We start from the raw sequence: 24000 nt of genomic DNA, 5'->3' as shown, positions 1-24000 counted from the left end.
ATTGATTGATATGCAGTCGTGGAATTAACACATTATTATGCCTAATTTGGACAACCAGGTATGGTGAAGATAAGGTCCTTTTTAAAAAAATTAGTAAAATAAGATAAATAAATTAAAAACATTTTCTTGAATAAAAAATAAAGTAAAACAATATAAAAACAGTTACATAGAAACTAGTAATGAATGAAAATGAGTAAAATTAACTGTTAAAGGTTAGTACTATTAGTGGACCAGCAGCACGCACAATCATGTGTGCTTACGGACTGTATCCCTTGCAGACTGCATTGATATATATTGATATATAATGTAGGAACCAGAATATTAATAACAGAAAGAAACAACCCTTTTGTGTGAATGAGTGTAAATGGGGGAGGGAGGTTTTTTGGGTTGGTGCACTAATTGTAAGTGTACCTTGTGTTTTTATGTGGATTTAATTAAAAAAACAAAAAACAAAACAAAACAAAAAAACGATACCGATAATAAAAAAAACGATACCGATAATTTCCGATATTACATTTTAACGCATATATCGTCCGATAATATCGGCAGGCCGATATTATCGGACATCTCTAGTTCTGTGTCATGTTTGTGTCTCCTCTCAATTGTTCTGTTTATTGCAGTTCTGAGTGTTGCTGGGTCGGGTTGGGTTTTGGAATTGGATTGCATTGTTATGGTATTGCTGTGTATTGTTTTGTTGGATTGATTACTAAAAAAAAAAAAAAAAAGATTTTTGAAAAATGAGAATCGATACTGAATCGTGCAACGTGAGAATGGCGATTTGAATTCGAATCGATTTTTTCCCCACACTCCTAGTAACTAGTATGTCATGCAAAAGCCCAGATTCCAACCATTGAAATACTTTGTATAGTTGAAGACTTACGGTCATTAGAAAACATCAATCACACATCATAATGGCAGCTACACTTTCCATCTTAAAGAATCTACAAAAATTATTTGGGAATGCTCTAGAAAGTAATTACTAATTTGACCTGCTCAGTGGCCTTGTGGTTAGTGTGTCCGCCCTGAGACTGGAAGGTCGTGAGTTCATACCAAAGACTATAAAAATGGGACCCATTACCTCCCTGCTTGGCACTCAGCATCAAGGGTTGGAATTGGGGGTTGAATCACCAAATGATTGGTGACTCACCTCCCAGGGGGTGGAACAAGGGGATGGGTCAAATGCAGAGGATAATTTCGCCCCACCTAGTGTGTGTGAGACTATCATTGGGACTTTAACTTCAATGACAACCTTTTGGAATGTGTTTGAGTCTACTATATTTAAATGATAGTCACATGATGCTGTCAATTTCCTGCACAAAATCCTGAAGAGTACTTGGGTGTGAGCTTGAAAGGGCTTTGAGATCAGTCTCCTGGCTTCCACAAATGTTCAAGCACGGATAAAAGGAGCTTTGTTATTATTTATTAATTTTTTTTACTTGTCATGATTGCTCATTGATCTCGTCGTCTGCCTCCTTTCATCCCGCATGGGCGATCCACGCGCGCGTGCGATGCCAAATCATAAATAATGAACCATTCCTGGCACGCTCCCCGCTTCCCTCAAAAGAGCCGGCTTGATGAAATTAGCATGGCAACGCCGTCACCTTTCTGCACGGCGCCGCTCTGTCCTTCAATCTTCCACCTCTGTTTGCTCGAGGGCCCGAATCAATATGGCGCCACTTTAATTCAGCTGAAAGCCTACGTCGCCCACGTAGACGGAGCCCACGGTGTCTCGCATAAGCGCAAACAGTCCCCTGTTTAATAATAACACTCTTGTCATTTCCCCCCCGCAGTACAACACGGTGAATATGAAGAATAAGACGGCGGAGGAAGTGTATGTCGAAATGCTGAAGCCGGCCGAGACGGTCACTTTGAAGGTGCAGCATCGAGCGGATGACTTCCACCTGCTCAAAGATGTTCCAGGCGATGGCTTTTATATCAGGTGTGACAACACAACACACACACTTATTGCACACTAGCTCAGTGTTTGAGTAGCACTCTGTATAAAGACCCCATTAATTTCCCCAAAGCATCCTCTTCAGTGTCGCTATTTATAGCAGCGCCCCTTGGCCATGGCGGGAATCTTTCTCATCTAGCCAATTACATCCCACATCGTCACTAATTTAGGTTACCTAATCTCCACTCTCAACACGCTCACCAGGACTAACAACCGTTTCCATGTCATTCATTTATTGGATATACACGCTGTCTTATGGGAACACACTTATAGGTCTGTGAACAAGATTAAATAGCCAAAACTGATGTACAGTTGTCCCTCGTTTGTTGTTGCTAATTGGGTCCGGACGCGACCGCGATAAAGGAATTCCCACGAAGTAGGAAGCCGCAATATTTGGCATAGAACTGGACGATTATGGCAAAAATAATCATCAGGATTATTTTGATTAGAGATGTCCGATAATGGCTTTTTTGCCCGTATCCGATATTCCGATATTGTTCAACTCTTAATTACCGATTCAGATATCCACCGATACTGATATACACTACCGTTCAAAAGTTTGGGGTCACCCAAACAATTTTGTGGAATAGCCTTCATTTCTAAGAACAAGAATGGACTGTCGAGTTTCAGATGAACGTTCTCTTTTTCTGGCCATTTTCAGCGTTTAATTGACCCCACAAATGTGATGCTCCAGAAACTCAATCTGCTCAAAGGAAGGTCAGTTTTGTAGCTTCTGTAACGAGCTCAACTGTTTGTTGTTGCTCAACTCGTTTGTTGCTGCTAATTGGGTCCGGACGCGACCGCGATAAAGGAATTCCCACGAAGTAGGAAGCCGCAATATTTGGCATAGAACTGGACGTTTATGGCAAAAATAATCATCACGATTATTTTGAATAGAGATGTCCGATAATGGCTTTTTTGCCCATATATTCCGATATTGTCCAACTCTTAATTACAGATTCAGATATCCACCGATACTGATATACACTACCGTTCAAAAGTTTGGGGTCACCCAAACAATTTTGTGGAATAGCCTTCATTTCTAAGAACAAGAATAGACTGTCGAGTTTCAGATGAACGTTCTCTTTTTCTGGCCATTTTGAGCGTTTAATTGACCCCACAAATGTGATGCTCCAGAAACTCAATCTGCTCAAAGGAAGGTCCGTTTTGTAGCTTCTGTAACGAGCTCGACTGTTTGTTGTTGCTCAACTCGTTTGTTGTTGCTAATTGGGTCCGGACGCGACCGCGATAAATGAATTCCCACGAAGTAGGAAGGCGCAATATTTGGCATAGAACTGGACGATTATGGCAAAAATAATCATCAGGATTATTTTGATTAGAGATGTCCGATAATGGCTTTTTTGCCCGTATCCGATATTCCGATATTGTCCAACTCTTAATTACCGATTCAGATATCAACCGATACTGATATACACTACCGTTCAAAAGTTTGGGGTCACCCAAACAATTTTGTGGAATAGCCTTCCTTTCTAAGAACAAGAATAGACTGTCGAGTTTCAGATGAAAGTTCTCTTTTTCTGGCCATTATGAGCGTTTAATTGACCCCACAAATGTGATGCTCCAGAAACTCAATCTGCTCAAAGGAAGGTCAGTTTTGTAGCTTCTGTAACGAGCTGAACTGTTTGTTGTTGCTCAACTCGTTTGTTGTTGCTAATTGGGTCCGGACGCGACCGCGATAAATGAATTCCCACGAAGTAGGAAGGCGCGATATTTGGCATAGAACTGGACGATTATGGCAAAAATAATCATCAGGATTATTTTGATTAGAGATGTCCGATAATGGCTTTTTTGCCCATATCCGATGTTCCGATATTGTCCAACTCTTAATTACCGATTCAGATATCAACCGATACTGATATACACTACCGTTCAAAAGTTTGGGGTCACCCAAACAATTTTGTGGAATAGCCTTCATTTCTAAGAACAAGAATAGACTGTCGAGTTTCAGATGAAAGTTCTCTTTTTCTGGCCATTTTGAGCGTTTAATTGACCCCACAAATGTGATGCTCCAGAAACTCAATCTGCTCAAAGGAAGGTCAGTTTTGTAGCTTCTGTAACGAGCTCAACTGTTTGTTGTTGCTCAACTCGTTTGTTGCTGCTAATTGGGTCCGGACGCGACCGCGATAAATGAATTCCCACGAAGTAGGAAGCCGCAATATTTGGCATAGAACTGGACGATTATGGCAAAAATAATCATCACGATTATTTTGATTAGAGATGTCCGATAATGGCTTTTTTGCCCATATCCGATATTCCGATATTGTCCAACTCTTAATTACCGATTCAGATATCAACCGATACTGATATACACTACCGTTCAAAAGTTTGGGGTCACCCAAACAATTTAGTGGAATAGCCTTCATTTCTAAGAACAAGAATAGACTGTCGAGTTTCAGATGAAAGTTCTCTTTTTCTGGCCATTTTGAGCGTTTAATTGAGCCCACAAATGTGATGCTCCAGAAACTCAATCTGCTCAAAGGAAGGTCAGTTTTGTAGCTTCTGTAACGAGCTCAACTGTTTGTTGTTGCTCAACTCGTTTGTTGTTGCTAATTGGGTCCGGACGCGACCGCGATAAATAAATTCCCACGAAGTAGGAAGCCGCAATGTTTGGCATAGAACTGGACGATTATGGCAAAAATAATCATCACGATTATTTTGATTAGAGATGTCCGATAATGGCTTTTTTGCCCATATCCGATATTCCGATATTGTCCAACTCTTAATTACCGATTCAGATATCAACCGATACTGATATACACTACCGTTCAAAAGTTTGGGGTCACCCAAACAATTTAGTGGAATAGCCTTCATTTCTAAGAACAAGAATAGACTGTCGAGTTTCAGATGAAAGTTCTCTTTTTCTGGCCATTTTGAGCGTTTAATTGAGCCCACAAATGTGATGCTCCAGAAACTCAATCTGCTCAAAGGAAGGTCAGTTTTGTAGCTTCTGTAACGAGCTCAACTGTTTGTTGTTGCTCAACTCGTTTGTTGTTGCTAATTGGGTCCGGACGCGACCGCGATAAATAAATTCCCACGAAGTAGGAAGCCGCAATGTTTGGCATAGAACTGGACGATTATGGCAAAAATAATCATCAGGATTATTTTGATTAGAGATGTCCGATAATGGCTTTTTTGCCCATATCCGATATTCTAATATTGTCCAACTCTTAATTACCGATTCAGATATCCACCGATACTGATATACACTACCGTTCAAAAGTTTGGGGTCACCCAAACAATTTTGTGGAATAGCCTTCATTTCTAAGAACAAGAATAGACTGTCGAGTTTCAGATGAAAGTTCTCTTTTTCTGGCCATTTTGAGCGTTTAATTGAGCCCACAAATGTGATGCTCCAGAAACTCAATCTGCTCAAAGGAAGGTCAGTTTTGTAGCTTCTGTAACGAGCTCAACTGTTTGTTGTTGCTCAACTCGTTTGTTGTTGCTAATTGGGTCCGGACGCGACCGCGATAAATAAATTCCCACGAAGTAGGAAGCCGCAATGTTTGGCATAGAACTGGACGATTATGGCAAAAATAATCATCACCATTATTTTGATTAGAGATGTCCGATAATGGCTTTTTTGCCCATATATTCCGATATTGTCCAACTCTTAATTACCGATTCAGATATCAACCGATACTGATATACACTACCGTTCAAAAGTTTGGGGTCACCCAAACAATTTAGTGGAATAGCCTTCATTTCTAAGAACAAGAATAGACTGTCGAGTTTCAGATGAACGTTCTCTTTTTCTGGCCATTTTGAGCGTTTAATTGACCCCACAAATGTGATGCTCCAGAAACTCAACCTGCTCAAAGGAAGGTCCGTTTTGTAGCTTCTGTAACGAGCTCAACTGTTTGTTGTTGCTCAACTCGTTTGTTGTTGCTAATTGGGTCCGGACGCGACCGCGATAAATTAATTCCCACCAAGTAGGAAGGCGCAATATTTGGCATAGAACTGGACGATTATGGCAAAAATAATCATCACGATTATTTTGATTAGAGATGTCCGATAATGGCTTTTTTGCCCATATCCGATATTCCGATATTGTCCAACTCTTAATTACCGATTCAGATATCCACCGATACTGATATACACTACCGTTCAAAAGTTTGGGGTCACCCAAACAATTTAGTGGAATAGCCTTCATTTCTAAGAACAAGAATAGACTGTCGAGTTTCAGATGAACGTTCTCTTTTTCTGGCCATTATGAGCGTTTAATTGACCCCACAAATGTGACGCTCCAGAAACTCAATCTGCTCAAAGGAAGGTCCGTTTTGTAGCTTCTGTAACGAGCTCAACTGTTTGTTGTTGCTCAACTCGTTTGTTGTTGCTAATTGGGTCCGGACGCGACCGCGATAAATGAATTCCCACGAAGTAGGAAGCCGCAATATTTGGCATAGAACTGGACGATTATGGCAAAAATAATCATCAGGATTATTTTGATTAGAGATGTCCGATAATGGCTTTTTTGCCCATATATTCCGATATTGTCCAACTCTTAATTACCGATTCAGATATCCACCGATACTGATATACACTACCGTTCAAAAGTTTGGGGTCACCCAAACAATTTTGTGGAATAGCCTTCATTTCTAAGAACAAAAATAGAAACAGGCCCAGAGCATAATACTACCACCACCATGCTTGACGGTAGGGATGGTGTTCCTGGGATTAAAGGCCTCACCTTTTCTCCTCTAAAAAATATTGCTGGGTATTGTGGCCAATTTATTTATTTTTCATCCGACCACAGAACTTTCCTCCAGAAGGTCTTATCTTTGTCCATGTGATGTCAGATGAAACAAAAATTGAGCTGTTTGGCCACAATAATGAGTATGGAAACTGGACAAATAAGATGCCAAAAATTCAATTTGGCTCAATTGAGGAGAAACGCCTGGACGAAAGATTGTACGTCTCCTCTTTTATTTGGACTTTCCCTGATTACATGGCAACAGCTGTTTCTAAAGGGACGGGGGTCGTAAACAGCCATCGCCTTTGATTACAAAACCGTTCAAAGAAAAGGTCGGTTCAAAGAAAAGGTCGTAAAAGAGTTCAAAGAAAAGGTCGCCTGGAGGGGAGTCTGGTCCTGCTTCCTCTCCGCTTTGCAGTTCTCGGGTCAAGACAAAATCTTTCTGTGAATTACAATACATCAAAGAAACAGAACACCTTCATGTTGCTCCCCATCCTACACAGTGGAGTTTCACAAGCCTGCTTATTGGTAGGATCAAAGACAGCTTTTTGTCTTCTCGCCGGGAACTCATGGCAACACAAAGTTTAGTGATAACTTAGATCAGGGGTCACCAACGCGGTGCCCGCGGGCACCAGGTAGCCCGTAAGGACCAGATGAGTAGCCCGCTGGCCTGTTCTAAAAATAGCTCAAATAGCAGCACTTACCAGTGAGCTGCCTCTATTTTTTAAATTGTATTTATTTACTAGCAAGCTGGTCTCGCTTTGCCCAACATTTTTAATTCTAAGAGAGACAAAACTCAAATAGAATTTGAAAATCCAAGAAAATATTTTAAAGACTTGGTCTTCACTTGTTTAAATAAATTCATTAATTTTTTTACTTTGCTTCTCATAACTTTCAGAAAGACAATTTTAGAGAAAAAAATCCAACCTTAAAAATGATTTTAGGATTTTTAAACACATATACCTTTTGACCTTTTCAATTCCTTCCTCTTCTTTCCTGACAATTTAAATCAATGTTCAAGTAAATTCTTTTATTTTTATTGTAAAGAATAATAAATACATTTCAATTTAATTCTTCATTTTAGCTTCTGTTTTTTTCGACAAAGAATATTTGTGAAATATTTCTTCAAACTTATTATGATTAAAATTCAAAAAAATTATTCTGGCAAATCTAGAAAATCTGTAGAATCAAATTTAACACTTATTTCAAAGTCTTTTGAATTTCTTTTAAAATTTTTGTTCTGGAAAATCTAGAAGAAATAATGATTTGTCTTTGTTAGAAATATAGCTTGGTCCAATTTGTTCTATATTCTAACAAAGTGCAGATTGGATTTTAACCTATTTAAAATATGTCATCAAAATTCTAAAATTAATCTTAATCAGGAAAAATTACTAATGATGTTCCATAAATTATTTTTTTAATTTTTTCAAAAAGATTCGAATTAGCTAGTTTTTCTCTTCTTTTTTTCGGTTGAATTTTGAATTTTAGAGAGTCGAAATTGAAGATAAACTATGTATCAAAATTTAATTGTCATTTTTTTTCGTGTTTTCTTCTCTTTTAAACCATTCATTTAAGTGTAAATATCATTAATTATTCATAACAACATAGAGTTAAAGGCAAATTGAGCAAATTGGCTATTTCCGGCAATTTATTTAAGTGTGTATCAAACTGGTAGCCCTTCGCATTAATCACTACCCAAGAAGTAGCTCTTGCTTTCAAAAAGGTTGGTGACCCCTGACTTAGATACAATTATTCTGACAATATTATTTTCCTTTGTTTTCTGCTCCGTTGTCAACTATTTATTTTATAACCGTCTATTCTGGCGAATATTCATGACTCTTATCCCTCTTTGATGACGTTTGGGATGAATGCGACCGGAGCGTTCACATCGAGGACGCATTGCATACATAACCAATTTATTTCCACGTACGAAAGAGACCTGGGGCCGTACTTATCAAGCTTCTTAGAATTACTCCTAAGAAGTCTGCTAAGAGTTGACTTAAGAGTAAATCAATTCTTCGCTGAAAGCTGCACTTAAAAGTTAGTTATCAAGCGTCTTACTCACACTTTCAGCGAAGTGTAGGACTGAATCTTAAGTGTCACACTCAGAGCTGAATTACGACATTACTATGTGCCGTAAACGGAATTTTAGGTGACGTCATTTCTGTGTCCATAGAAATGACCAATCACGGAAGGGAATCCGTTGTCTAATATCTTGGAAATATTTAAGTGGACAATGGGAGTGTATATTTTGACAATAAACTACAAAATAATACAAAACAAACTAGTCCCCGCCGGCACTCACGCTACCGCTCCCTCTCTTCTATCGCCCACACACTCACTGACGTCACTCACCTCACGGCCACACACATACGCTACTGTCATAACATTTTCTTTCCAATTCATTAATTAGGCAACTCATTTGAAACTGGTGTGGGTGGCTCTATATATACTAGCCCACTGTAGACACATGCAGAAATCAACAAGGAATCGAAAAGTATTAAATCTGTGACAAAAATAATATCCGCTCTGTCTAAACGATACCGTTTGATCAGCTGCTCGTCATAAAAAAAAGAAAAAAACATTGTTCCGTTCCCTGAACGTTCGCGCACGTCTCTCTCGCCTCAGTGCCATCCCCTGCTGGCAACTCCTAACCACTTAAGACACCTCTGAAGGTCTCTTAAATATCGTGGAGAGTAGGAGTGATTCTTAGACTTAAGAACGTTGATAAAAAGCTTTTATTCTTAAGTTTGAGAGTAGGACTAAATTTCGCAAATTCTCAGGACTTAAGTGTAAAATGGCACTCTAAGAAGCTTGATAAGTACGGCCCCTGGGTCGGATATACAAAATTCGGAATTGCACTGTTCACACTGACGTCAAAAAATACGAATTGACCTGCAGTGTGAACAAGGCTTTAGGATTCTAATCTGGTAAAACTCCAAATGATACAATCTTTAGCGTGTTTAAAATATTGAGGTTCCATGTACTGTACATGGCAGCTGCAGAATTGTCTTAAAGTCAGGTTTTGTTGTTGTTGGTGTAATTTAGAGGACGGGGAGGGCTAGTTGCAGCAGCTGCTGCAGTCACTTGTCATATAGGCAATGGAGCTGCTGATGTCATGTGCAGTAAATACCCTCAGCCCGCTTGCCTGCCACAGATAGGCTGCTCGGGGATGACTTACGAGCCTCCAGTGGAACCCCAGCAAGTTCTGTTCACACCTTCTTCTTCTTCCATGATTATTTTGTTGTTATCTTGTTCCCCCGCCAAACTCTGCCGTGGGACACGTCGCCTCCTCCTACCGCCTCATCGACTTTATGCTCTCTCATACCTCGCCGTCCATCTCTGTCTCTCTGCCTCCAGAGCGCTTTACGAGCGCGTGGGGGAGGCCGAGGGGGACCTGACGTTCAAGAAGGATGACATCCTGTACGTGGATGAGTCGTTACCAAAGGGCAGCTTCGGGACGTGGATGGCCTGGCAGCTGGATGAGAACGCACAGCAGATCCAGAGGGGACAGATCCCCAGCAAGTACATGTGGGTGGAGAACGCACTGCACGCTTTACCACACTACTTTTATTTATTCTTCTTGAACTGGTGGATGCTGCAGCTGGTACCGCTCTATATATATTTAAATATATATATATATATTAGGGATGTCCGATAATGGCTTTTTGCCGATATCCGATATTCCGATATTGTCCAACTCTTTAATTACCGATACCGATATCAACCGATACCGATATATACAGTCGTGGAATTAACACATTATTATGTCTAATTTGGACAACCAGGTATGGTGAAGATAAGGTACTTTTAAAAAAAAATTATGAAATAAAATAAGATAAATAAATTAAAAAAAAATTCTTGAATAAAAAAGAAAGTAAAACAATATAAAAACAGTTACATAGAAACTAGTAATTAATGAAAATGAGTAACATTAACTGTTAAAGGTTAGTACTATTAGTGGACCAGCAGCACGCACAATCATGTGTGCTTACGGACTGTATCCCTTGCAGACTGTATTGATATATATTGATATATAATGTAGGAACCAGAATATTAATAACAGAAAGAAACAAAACTTTTGTGTAAAAGGGGGAGGTAGGTTTTTTGGGTTGCTGCACTAATTGTAAGTGCATCTTGTGTTTTTTATGTTGATTTAATAAAAAAAACAAAAAAAACCTGATACCGATAATAAAAAAAAAACGATACCGATAATTTCCGATATTACATTTTAACGCATATATCGGACATATATATATATATATATATATATATATATATATATATATATATATATATATATATATATATATATATATATATATATATATATATATATATATATATATATATATATATATTTAGTTATTTATTTATTTATAGGAGAAAAAAAAAAAATATATATATATATATATATTTTAAGAAAACTTTAACATTTTGGCAATATTATAATAATAATAATCGGAATTTTACTTGGCAAAATTATGACAAAAGTCAGCTGGCGGGTTTTTTTGGGGATGAATAGGGAAGTCCTTCTTTAGCTGCCGTCCTGTTTTATCATATATTGCTGCCTTTGCACCTGTCAATGTTTACTTTTGTATGCACATTAAATCAACAAAAAACCCTGACTTTGGAGCAATGTTCACAGACTCTAGTACAGTGGTTCTTAACCTTGTTGGAGCTACCAAACCCCGCCGTTTTCATATGCGCATTCACCGAACCCTTCTTTAGTGAAAATTTTTTTTTTTTTTTTTTTTTTTTCCAAATATAAGACCGAAGTCTTTATTTATACAATGAGTCGGGTGTGTCTTGACCTCCGCGGCGGAGGCTCCGCCGAACCCCTGAGGCCGACTCACAGAACCCCTAGGGTTCGATCGAACCCAGGTTAAGAACCACTGATCTAATTGTTTGAAGCATATTATCCAAAAGACCAGTTAGAACATTTTAGCTGAGCTTATTGTTGGAGTTTTTGTTGAACGACTTTTATACCAGTTGAAGAATGCCTTCAACCACAGTGGTGGTCCTGCAGATCGCAATTCAGATTGATTGTCAAGGTAACACAACCTCCGATGTTGTAGGATGGACCAAGAGTTTTACCGCCGACACAGCATGACGGAAATGAAGGAAGACTCCGGCAAGACGCTGTCCGCCGCCGCCCGTCGATCGTTCTTCAGGAGGAAGCAGAAACACAAGCGCAGCAGCTCCAAAGACAGTAAAGAAATGGTGGCTTTGGACGCCATCAGCACCGACTCCATCCCCTTCCTGGAAGGTGAATATCGGACACGCATTGGACGCGTTTTTCCCGGCTCACCCTTCAAAGGTTACATGACTTGCGTGCAGACTGCGTGAGCTTGGCGTACCAGAGGGTCCAGAAGGTGGAGTGCGCCTCTCCTCGACCGGTGCTGGTCCTGGGGCCGCTGACAGACCCCATCAAGGAGATGTTAGTCAAAGAGTCTCCGGGGAAGTTCTGCAGATGTCTGCTAGGTCCGTTTTTTCTTATCCTGCCTATTCATCCTGCACAAATGTGACCTTGTAACTCATTTGTCTGCAGAGGTCATGAAAGCGTCCCAACAAGCCATCGAGCGAGGCGTCAAAGACTGCCTCTTTATCGACTACAAGCGCCGCAGCGGCCATTTTGACGTGACCACCGTTGCCTCGATAAAGGAAATAACAGAGAAGGTATTTGATGTTATCTGATGAAAAAAAAAGTGCCGTGCGTTTGTGTTCGCGATAAGGTTCTTATACTGCTTTATCTAAAAGTCACTATGTACGACTTAACCCTGTAACACCCCTTGTTGTAAAATGACAACGTTACCTTTAAAAAGGCCTACTGAAAGCCACTACTACCGACCACGCAGTCTGATAGTTTATATATCAATGATGAAATCTTAACATTGCAACACATGCCAATACGGCCGGGTTAACTTATAAAGTGACATTTTAAAATTCCCGCCACACTTCCGGTTGAAAAACTCCTTTGGATATGATTTATGCGCGTGACGTCACAAAATCCACGGAAGTGGTTGTACCCCATCGACCCGATACAAAAACCTCTTGTTTTCTTCGACAAAATTCCACAGTATTCTGGACATCTGTGTTGGTGAATCTTTTGCAATTTGTTTAATGAACAATGGAGGCTGCAAAGAAGAACGTTGTAGGTGGGATCGATCGGTGTATTAGCGGCTAAGTACAATACTTACAGCAACACAACAAGGACTACTTACTACGCCTAGCCGATGCTTGCCGCTTAACTTATAAAGTGACATTTAAAACTTCCCGGGAAATATCCGGCTGAAACGTCGCGGTATGATGACGTATGCGCGTTACGAAGTCAGAGTAACGGAAGTTATGGTACACCGTAGAATCCTATACAAAAAGCTCTGTTTTCATTTCATAATTCCACAGTATTCTGGACATCTTTTGCAATTTGTTTAATGAACAATGAAGGCTGCAAAGAAGACAGTTGTAGGTGGGATCGGTGTATTAGCAGCAGACTACAGCAACACAACCAGGAGGACTTTGTTGGAGCGCTAGCCGTGCTAGCCGCGCTAGCCGCCGACCTCACCTTGACTTCCTACGTCTCCGGGCCGCCAAACGCATCGGGTGAAGTCCTTCGTCCTTCTGCCGATCGCTGGAACGCAGGTGAGCACGGGTGTTGATGAGTAGATGAGGGCTGGCTGGCGTAGGTGGAGAGCTAATGTTTTTAGCATAGCTCTGTGAGGTCCCGTTGCTAAGTTGCTAAGTTAGCTTCAATGGCGTCGTTAGCACAGCATTGTTAACCTTCGCCAGCCTGGAAAGCATTAACCGTGTATTTATATGTCCACGGTTTAATAGTATTGTTGATTTTCTATCTATCCTTCCAGTCAGGGGTTTATTTTTTTGTTTCTATATGCAGTTTAAGCACGATGCTATCACGTTAGCTCGTAGCTAAAGCATTTCGCCGATATATTGTCGTGGAGATAAAAGTCACTGTGAATGTCCATTTCGCGTTCTCGACTCTCATTTTCAAGAGGATATAGTATCCCAGGTGGTTTAAAATACAAATCCGTGATCCACAATAGAAAAAGGAGAGTGTGGAATCCAATGAGCCAGCTTGTACCTAAGTTACGGTCAGAGCGAAAAAAGATACGTCCTTCACTGCCTCTCAAGTCCTTCACTGTAACGTTCCTCATCTACGAATCTTTCATCCTCGCTCAAATTAATGGGGTAATCGTCACTTTCTCGGTCCGAATCTCTCTCGCTGCATTGTAAACAACGGGGAATTGTGAGGAATACTAGCTCCTGTGACGTCACGCTACTTCCGCTACAGGCAAGGCTTTTTTTTTATCAGCGAGCAAAAGTTGCGAACTTTATCGTTGATTTTCTCTACTAAATCCTTTCAGCAAAAATATGGCAATATCGCGAAATGATCAAGTATGACACATAGAATGGATCTGCTATTCCCGTTTAAATAAATAAAAATCATTTCAGTAGGCCTTTAACCATCCTAAAAAACAATCTGTTATATATTTTTTTATTTTTTTACCACATTTACATAGTCATTGGGTCCTATTGTTCAGTCTCACAAGGCTATTGGATCGTACATTTGTTTATAAGTAACGCCTTCTGGCCATGAACTCACACTTCGAACAAATCTATTTGTTTCATTGGACTGGATTCATCAGATTCAAGTAATTAACATGTCTTTTATTTATTTTTTGGTTGTTATTACAATGTCTATAGCAGGGGTGTCCAAACTTTTTCCACTGAGGGCCGCACACGGAAAAATTAAAGCATGTGGGAGCCATTTTGATATTTTTCATTTTCAAACCATAACAAAATATATGGATTTTTTATTTATTTTACCTTTAGGAGTCCCGGGGACCATAAAGGGTCTCAGTCATTAAAATGTTAAAAATAAGTCAAATTATTATTTTTTTGTTATTATTTAACGCTTACAGTAAATCTCTATATCAACTTTAAGTTGATATAAAGTAAAAAAAAAAAAAAATGTTTTATGGCTTTTCTGTCAAAAACAACTTTGTTTTTTTATAGTAAAACTGAAATATGCAGTATTTAGTAATTAGAGCCCTAAAAGATCAATAATGCAGGACACCATTGATTTTAATTATTTTATATTTTTGAGTAATCACAGTGAAAAGATAAATAAAATACCACTAAATATATTTGGGATCCAAAAGGTGCCCCACTCATAAAGTGATACATTTTTATTAGGTTTTTCTTTTACTTTCAACACTTAAGTTACGAGATCAACTTCAGATTAATCTGTCCATTTTACGTTTGAACGTATGTGGGCTCTGTACCGAGGATGTCGTTGTGGCTTGTACAGCCCTTTGAGACACTTGTGATTTAGGGCTATATAAATAAACATTGATTGATTGATTGATTGAACTATAACTATTCTAACTATTTCTTTTGTCAAAGAAAACTTTGATGTTTTTATATGGCAACTATACAATATATGCAATATTTACCACATAAAACATTTTAAAGTGAAATATTTGAAGTAATTGGAGCCTTGAAAAGAATTCATTACGACATGGATTTTTTGTCATTATTTATTTTTTTGGAGCAATGGCAAAAAAAATAAAAATAAAGAAAGACAAGAAAAAAAAACAGCCTGCATGGCAGCTTTGTGTCAACGTTGCAACTTTTTCTCGTTAGATTTCATCTCATTCCACTTTTTGTAATGTTCTTTTTTTTAATTTTTTTTTTGCAATAGCATTTCCAGAATGTGTGGCGGGCCGGTAAACAATTAGCTGTGGGCCGCAAATGGCCCCCGGGCCGCACTTTGGACACCCCTGGTCTAGAGCATGTACATATGCAGTTATTGTGGAACAGATGCATCAAATTTCATTTAGAGCTTGTTATATAATTGTTGCAATTATACAACACTGGGTGAATGTGGTAGTCAAAATAGCTGGCTTGTTGCAGTGGGCTCAAACAGGTTGTATTCCCTCCACTACATCACTGCCTGGAGTATTTTCTCCATACATGGATAGTATACATTCTACATACGTTTTACAGACGACAGGGACTGTTTTTAGGACTTTCACCACCAATGAAAGTCTTCATGACCGATGTCATGAAAAGAAAAAATGAGGGAGAAAAAGCGTTTTTTAAGAGTTATATTTTGTTTCATATTTTTTATATTTGTAATCGATGACTTCATGAAAATATAACTAATGTGTGATTATTATTATTGGTATATACCAGGAGTCGGCAACCCAAAATGTTGAAAGAGCCATATTGGAGCAAAAATACAAAAACAAATCTGTCTGGAGCCTCAAAAAATTAAAAGCCATATTACATACAGATAGTGTGTCATGAGATATAAATTGAATTAAGAGTACTTAAAGGAAACTAAATGAGCTCAAATATACCTACAAATGAGGCATAATAATGCAATATGTACATATAGCTAGCCTAAATAGCATGTTAGCATCGATTAGCCTGCAGTCATGCAGTGACCAAATATGTCTGATTAGCACTTCACACAAGTCAATAACATCAACAAAACTCACCTTTGTGCATTCACGCACAACATTAAAAGTTTGGTGGACAAAATGAGACAGAAAAAGAAGTGGCATAAAACACGTCCTAGAAAGTCGGAGAAAGTTGTACATGTAAACAAAATACGGTGAGTTCAAGGACCGCCAAAATTAGTAGGACAAAACGGCGCTCGCCAAATATTAGAATCAGTGAAGCATGTTTAATATAAACAGTGTGATTTATAACAATTAGGGAGGTTTGTGTCATGTTTGTCCTCCTACACAAACCATATTAAAACAAAAAAAAATTTTTTTTCCCCTCATCTTTTTCCATTTTTCATACATTTTTGAAAAAGCTCCAGAGAGCCACTAGGGCGGCGCTAAAGAGCCGCATCTAGAGCCGCGGGTTGCCGACCCCCGGTATATACCGTTATGGGGCTAAGTAAGCAATCAACCCTGCAAATGAACCCTTAGTTGTTCAGACAACGTGAGTACAAATACAGAAATGATGCTCCCATCAAAGCCCAATGTTGCAATATTACAACATTTCTCTAAAAACATACATATACACTACCGTTCAAAAGTTTGGGGTCACATTGAAATGTCCTTATTTTGGAAGGAAAAGCACTGTACTTTTCAATGAAGATAACTTTAAACTAGTCTTAACTTTAAAGAAATACACTCTATACATTGCTAATGTGGTAAATGACTATTCTAGCTGCAAATGTCTGGTTTTTGGTGCAATATCTACATAGGTGTATAGAGGCCCATTTCCAGCAACTATCACTCCAGTGTTCTAATGGTACAATGTGTTTGCTCATTGGCTCAGAAGGCTAATTGATGATTAGAAAACCCTTGTGCAATCATGTTCACACATCTGAAAACAGTTTAGCTCGTTACAGAAGCTACAAAACTGACCTTCCTTTGAGCAGATTGAGTTTCTGGAGCATCACATTTGTGGGGTCAATTAAACGCTCAAAATGGCCAGAAAAAGAGAACTTTCATCTGAAACTCGACAGTCTATTCTTGTTCTTAGAAATGAAGGCTATTCCACAAAATTGTTTGGGTGACCCCAAACTTTTGAACGGTAGTGTACATTTATTTATTTTTTTACTCTTCAATTTCTGCTTTTAATGCCTCCTACAACAACATCTGAAAGGTCAAATATTTTTATTTTTTTTAGGTTTTAGGTCTTACGGGTTGTGATTGTTTTCCACTGCAGGGTTGTCACTGTTTGCTGGACATCGCTCCGCACGCCATCGAGAGACTGCACAGCGTTCACATTTATCCTATTGTCGTCTTTGTGCGCTACAAAAACGCCAAGCAGATCAAGTAAGTGGGGAAATTTTTGTTTGTACACAGGGCCGCACCGGGGTACATTAAACATATGTTTATTATTGCAAGTTTGTCCTTAAATAAAATAGTGAACATACAAGACAACTTGTCCTTTAGTAGTAAGTAAGCAAAGAAAGGCTCCTAATTTAGCTGCTGACATATGCAGTAACATATTGTGTCATTTCCCATTCTATTATTTTCTCAAAATTATGAGGGACAAGTGGTAGAAAATGAATTATTAATCTACTGGTTCATTTACTGTTAATTAGGGATGTCCGATAATGGCTTTTTGCCGATATCCAACTCTTAATTACCGATACCGATACCGATATATACAGTCGTGGAATCAACACATTATTATGCCTAATTTGGACAACCAGGTATGGTGAAGATAAGGTACTTTTAAAAAAAATAAAATAAGATAAATAAATTAAAAACATTTTCTTGAATAAAAAAGAAAGTAAAACAATATAAAAACAGTTACATAGAAACTAGTAATTATTGGTCACGTAGAGAATGATGTTTGGGAGTCACATGTACTTGAACCTTCCACAGGGAGCAGAAAGATCCTGTGTACCTGCGGGATAAAGTCTCTCAGAAACATTCCAAGGAGCAGTTTGAAAGTGCGCAGAAGATCGAGCAGGACTACAGCAAGTTCTTCACAGGTGTGTGTGTGTGTGTGTGTGTGTGTGTGTGTGTGTGTGTGTGTGTGTGTGTGTGTGTGTGTGTGTGTTCTTGTATTTTTACCCTTCTTGAGACATCAACAAGGAAAAGTAGCGTCCATATGAGGAGGTGTGAACAAGTGAGGACATAAATTAATGTCCCAATATGTAAAACCATTGCATCTAATAGAGAATGTCTCATTTGCACCCCTGGTGGTGAAATCCATCAAAATGAGGGTGGTCCCAACATATGAAATAACAAGTGTGTGTAAAAATGTGAAGTGCTCCCCCTCTGGTCAACATATGTAATAACTAGTGTGTGTAGGAAATTGAAATGCGCCCCCTTTGGCCAAAATTAATTTGAATTTTTTTTATAAAGAGACATACTGTAATAACTTGAAGTAAATATTTAAGCTTAAAAACCGATAACAAACAACAAATACATATCTAAAAGCTTACCTTTTTTATATTTGCATAGTATGTATATATTATTAATGATGTAAATACAAATCTTTATGTATCCAGAAAGAATGGTTCTAAAGAGGTAGGCATTTTTTGGAGGTCTCAAGAAGGTAACAAATACAAGAGTGTGTGTGTGTGTGTGTGTGTGTGCGTGTGTGCGTTCTTGTATTTCTACCCTTCTTGAGACATCAACAAGGAAAAGTAGCGTCCATATGAGGAGGTGTGAACAAGTGATGACATAAATCATGGTCCCAATACGTAAAACCATTGCATCTAATAGAGAATGTCTCATTTGCACCCCTGGTGGTGAAATCTATCAAAATGAGGGTGGTCCCAACATATGAAATAACAAGTGTGTGTAAAAATGTGAAGTGCTCCCCCTCTGGTCAACATATGTAATAACTAGTGTGTGTAGGAAATTGAAATGCGCCCCCTTTGGCCAAAATTAATTTTAAAAAAAATGTATAAAGAGACATACTGTAATAACTTGAAGTAAATATTAAAGATTAAAACCCGATAACAAACAACAAATACATATCTAAAAGCTTACCTTTTTTATATTTGCATAGTATGTATATATTATTAATGATGTAAATACAAATCTTTATGTATCCAGAAAGAATGGTTCTAAAGAGGTAGGCATTTTTTGGTGGTCTCAAGAAGGTAACAAATACAAGAGTGTGTGTGTGTGTGTGTTCTTGTATTTCTACCCTTCTTGAGACATCAACAAGGAAAAGTAGCGTCCATATGAGGAGGTGTGAACAAGTTAGGACATAAATCATGGTCCCAATACGTAAAACCATTGCATCTAATAGAGAATGTCTCATTTGCACCCCTGGTGGTGAAATCTATCAAAATGAGGGTGGTCCCAAAAAGGAGGGATTTTTCAACTTGACTGTGTTTGTTTTAAAAGTGCTCCCCCTCTGGTCAACATATGAAATAACAAGTGTGTGTAGGAAATTGAAATGCGCCCCCTTAGGCCAAAATTAATTTAGAAAAATAAATAAATATGTATTTAGAGACACACTGTAATAACCTGAAGTAAATAATGAGGATAATTAACTAAAAGCTTACCTTTTTAATATGTGCATAGTATGTATATATTATTAATGTTGTACATACAAATCTTTATATATCTAGAAAGGGTGGTCCTAAAGATGTAGGCATTTTTCGGAGGTCTCAAGAAGGTAACAAATGTAAGTGTGTGTGTGTGTGTGTGTGTGTGTGTGTGTGTGTGTGTGTGTGTGTGTGTGTGTGTGTGTGTGTGTGTGTGTGTGTGTGTGTGTGTGTGTGTGTGTGTGTGTGTGTGTGTGTGTGTGTGTGTGTGTGTGTTCATCAATGTTGGCACGTGTTGACTTAATGCCGCACGTGTCTTTGCAGGTATCGTTCAGGGCGGCTCCCTCCCTTACATTTGCACTCAGATCACCACCATAGTGGATCAAGAACAAAGTAAAGTCCTGTGGACTCCACTTGGCTGCCCCTAGTGGACCAGGGTAGCACTCATCCCACACACACACACACACACACACAACGACACACCAAGTAAACCCCAGTCACACATTTGGCACACTAACCAGCTACAGTATCTCAATTGTTGCTGTGTAGTTTTCCTCATTTCATGTCAGTACTGAAGAGCCACAAAGTGATACAACGTGTCCGCCTCCAAAGTGTGTGTGTGTGTGTGTGTGTTTATTGTGTGTCATCTGCGTCCTTTCACTCTCTTTAACTATACTGTCCAACAGTCTCCCACTTGCCCCTACCTCCTGTGCACACTAACTTTAACACTAATCAAGCACACACACACACACACACACACACACACACACACACACACACACACACCCCTAGGGCCGCACTGAAAAACAATGAAAAAACAGACGAGAATAAAGTTGTTATATTGCAATTGAAAAGCTATTACAGTAATACAATAATGTATTTAATGTTCTTTTTAATGATAATAAGGTTTGAATTTTACAAGAATAACATCATTCTGTCGTGAATAAAGTCAAAGTTCCCACGTTAGTCTGAAATGCGACGTGCCATAAACAGCTATATGTTTATGATCATATCCTTTTTTTATATACAGTACAGGCCAAAAGTTTGGACACACCTCATTTCAATGCGTTTTCTTTATTTTTATGACTACCGCATTTTGCGGAGTAGAAGTCGCTCCGGAGTATAAGTCGCACCGGCCGAAAATGCATAATAAAGAAGGGAAAAAAACATATATAAGTCGCACTGGAGTATAAGTGGCATTTTTTTGGGGAAATGTATTTGATAAAAGCCAACAGCAAGAATAGACATTTGAAAGGCAATTTAAAATAAATAAAGAATAGTGAACAACAGGCTGAATAAGTGTACGTTATATGAGGCATAAATAACCAACTGAGAAGGTGCCTGGTATGTTAACGTAACATATTATGGTAAGAGTCATTCAAATAACTATAACATATAGAACATGCTATACGTTTACCAAACAATCTGTCACTCCTAATCGCTAAATCCCATGAAATCTTATACGTCTAGTCTCTTACGTGAATGAGCTAAATAATATGATTTGATATTTTACGGTAAAGTGTTAATAATTTCACACATAAGTCGCTCCTGAGTATAAGTCGCACCCCCGGCCAAACTATGAAAAAAAACTGCGACTTATAGTCCGAAAAATACGGTACTCACAAAATGACATCAGTTTAAGATTAGTATTACTGTGAAATTCACTTTTTTCTTTATACTTTTACCAGAATAAAGTTAGAATATATGAGAATTGAATTTGTTTTAAATACTGTAAAAGTGTTTTAAAAAAATCATATTTTTTCCTATTCATGTCCATTTTTTTCCTCATATTTTGATTTTTTTGTCAGGAAAGTGACCTTTATTCCCAAAGAAGAATAACTGTCAAATATGACAGAAGAAAAAAGACAATTATTTGACAAATAGGAATGCAGATGTAATATTGTAAGGAAAAAAAAAAGGGTGCCGTATTTTTCAGAGTATAAGTCGCTCCGGCCGAAAATGCATAATAAAGAAGGAAAACAACATATATAAGTCGCACTGGAGTATAATATTATTTGATATTTTACAGTAATGTGTTAATAATTTCTCACATAAGTCGCTCCTGAGTATAAGTCGCAATCTATGAAAAAAACTGCGACTTATAGTCCGAAAAATACCGTACTCACAAAATGACATCAGTTTTAGATTAGTATTACTGTGGAATTCACTTTTTTCTTTATACTTTTACCAGAATAAAGTTTGAATATATGACAATTGAGTTTGTTTTAAATACTGTAAAAGTGTTTAAAAAAAAAATCATATTTTTCCCTATTCATGTCCATTTTTTTCCTCATATTTTGACTTTTTTGTCAGGAAAGTAACCTTTATTCCCAAAGAAGAATAACTGTCAAATATGACAGAAGAAAAAAGACAATTGTTATTTGATAAATAGGAATGAAGACGTAATATTGTAAGAAGAAAAAAAAGGGTAAAAAATGACGGTAGTTATCAGCTATTGTTAGAAAATGGACTTGTTCCCCCTGTAAAGAATAAAGTCAAAATGTTACGAGAAAGAAGTCCCAGTAAGAAAAATATTTAGAAGATTCATTTTAGTATATTTCAACATAATTCTTGCAAAAAATTTCCGTAATATTACAACTTTGTACTCTCAAAATGACATCAGTTTCAGATTAGCATTACTGTGAAATTCACTTTTTTCTTTATACTTTTACCAGAATAAAGTTTGAATATATGACAATTGAATTTGTTTTAAATACTGTAAAAGTGTTTAAAAAAAATCATATTTTTCCCTATTCATGTCCATTTTTTTCCTCATATTTTGACTTTTTTGTCAGGAAAGTGACCTTTATTCCCAAAGAAGAATAACCGTCAAATATGACAGAAGAAAAAAGAAAATTATTTGATAAATAGGAATGAAGACGTAATATTGTAAGGAAAAAAAAAGGGTGCCGTATTTTTCAGAGTATAAGTCGCTCCGGCCGAAAATGCATAATAAAGAAGGAAAACAACATATATAAGTCGCACTGGAGTATAATATTATTTGATATTTTACAGTAATGTGTTAATAATTTCACGCATAAGTCGCTCCTGAGTATAAGTCGCAATCTATGAAAAAAACTGCGACTTATAGTCCAAAAAATACCGTACTCACAAAATGACATCAGTTTCAGATTAGTATTACTGTGAAATTCACTTTTTTCTTTATACTTTTACCAGAGTAAAGTTAGAATATATGAGAATTTAATTTGTTTTAAACACTGTAAGTGTTAAAAAAAAAGAAATCATATTTTTCCCTATTCATGTCCATTTTTTTCCTCATATTTTGACTTTTTTGTCAGGAAAGTGACCTTTATTCCCAAAGAAGAATAACTGTCAAATATGAGAGAAGAAAAAAGAAAATTGTTATTTGATGAATAGGAATGCAGATGTAATATTGTAAGAAGAAGAAAAAGGGTAAATAAATTACGGTAGTTATCAGCTATTGTTAGAAAATGGACTTGTTCCCCTTATAAGAATAAAGTCAAAATGTTACGAGAAAGAAGTCCCAGTAAGAAAAATATTAAAAAAAAAAAAAAAGATAAATTTTAGTATATTTCAACATAATTCTTGCAAAAAATTTCCGTAATATTACGACTTTGTACTCTCAAAATGACATCAGTTTCAGATTAGTATTACTGTGAAATTCACTTTTTTCTTTATACTTTTACCAGAATAAAGTTTGAATATATGACAATTGAATTTGTTTTAAATACTGTAAAAGTGTTTAAAAAAAAATCATATTTTTCCCTATTCATGTCCATTTTTTTCCTCTTATTTTGACTTTTTTGTCAGGAAAGTGACCTTTATTCTTAAAGAAAAATAACCGTCAAATATGACAGAAGAAAAAAGACAATTATTTGATAAATAGGAATGAAGATATAATATTGTAAGGAAAAAAAAAGGGTGCCGTATTTTTCAGAGTATAAGTCGCTCTGGCCGAAAATGCATAATAAAGAAGGAAAACAACATATATAAGTCGCACTGGAGTATAATATTATTTGATATGTTACAGTAATGTGTTAATAATTTCACACATAAGTCGTTCCTGAGTATAAGTCGCAATCTATGAAAAAAACTGCGACTTATAGTCCGAAAAATACCGTACTCACAAAATGACATTAGTTTCAGATTAGTATTACTGTGGAATTCACTTTTTTCTTTATACTTTAACCAGAGTAAAGTTAGAATATATGACAATTTAATTTGTTTTAAATACTGCAAAAGTGTTTAAAAAAAAAAATCATATTTTTCCCTAATCATGTCCATTTTTGTTCTCATATTTTGACTTTTTTGTCTTCCCAAAGAAGAATAACTGTCAAATGTGAGAGA

At 37.3% G+C, this 24000-nt stretch overlaps 1 protein-coding gene across 1 annotated transcript in view; it reads left to right on the top strand.

Moving 5' to 3' along the window:
- The window catches only part of LOC133657087 (disks large homolog 5-like), a 189846-nt gene that overhangs the window by 162996 nt on the left and 2850 nt on the right, over positions 1-24000 (top strand). The window contains exons 26-33 of the mRNA XM_062058008.1: positions 1791-1939; positions 10026-10196; positions 11744-11934; positions 12006-12149; positions 12217-12344; positions 17379-17488; positions 18047-18156; positions 19996-24000. The exon at positions 19996-24000 is cut by the window's right edge and continues 2850 nt beyond it. Of these exons, the coding sequence (XP_061913992.1) occupies positions 1791-1939; positions 10026-10196; positions 11744-11934; positions 12006-12149; positions 12217-12344; positions 17379-17488; positions 18047-18156; positions 19996-20099 (1107 nt within the window). The 3' untranslated portion in view covers positions 20100-24000. The remainder of the gene's footprint in view (positions 1-1790; positions 1940-10025; positions 10197-11743; positions 11935-12005; positions 12150-12216; positions 12345-17378; positions 17489-18046; positions 18157-19995) is intronic.

Source organism: Entelurus aequoreus, linkage group LG09, assembly GCF_033978785.1.
Source record: "Entelurus aequoreus isolate RoL-2023_Sb linkage group LG09, RoL_Eaeq_v1.1, whole genome shotgun sequence".
Lineage (NCBI taxonomy): Eukaryota > Metazoa > Chordata > Actinopteri > Syngnathiformes > Syngnathidae > Entelurus > Entelurus aequoreus.
The sequence above is the reverse complement of the archived record's forward strand: the minus strand, read 5'-3'. Positions and strand labels throughout refer to the sequence as shown.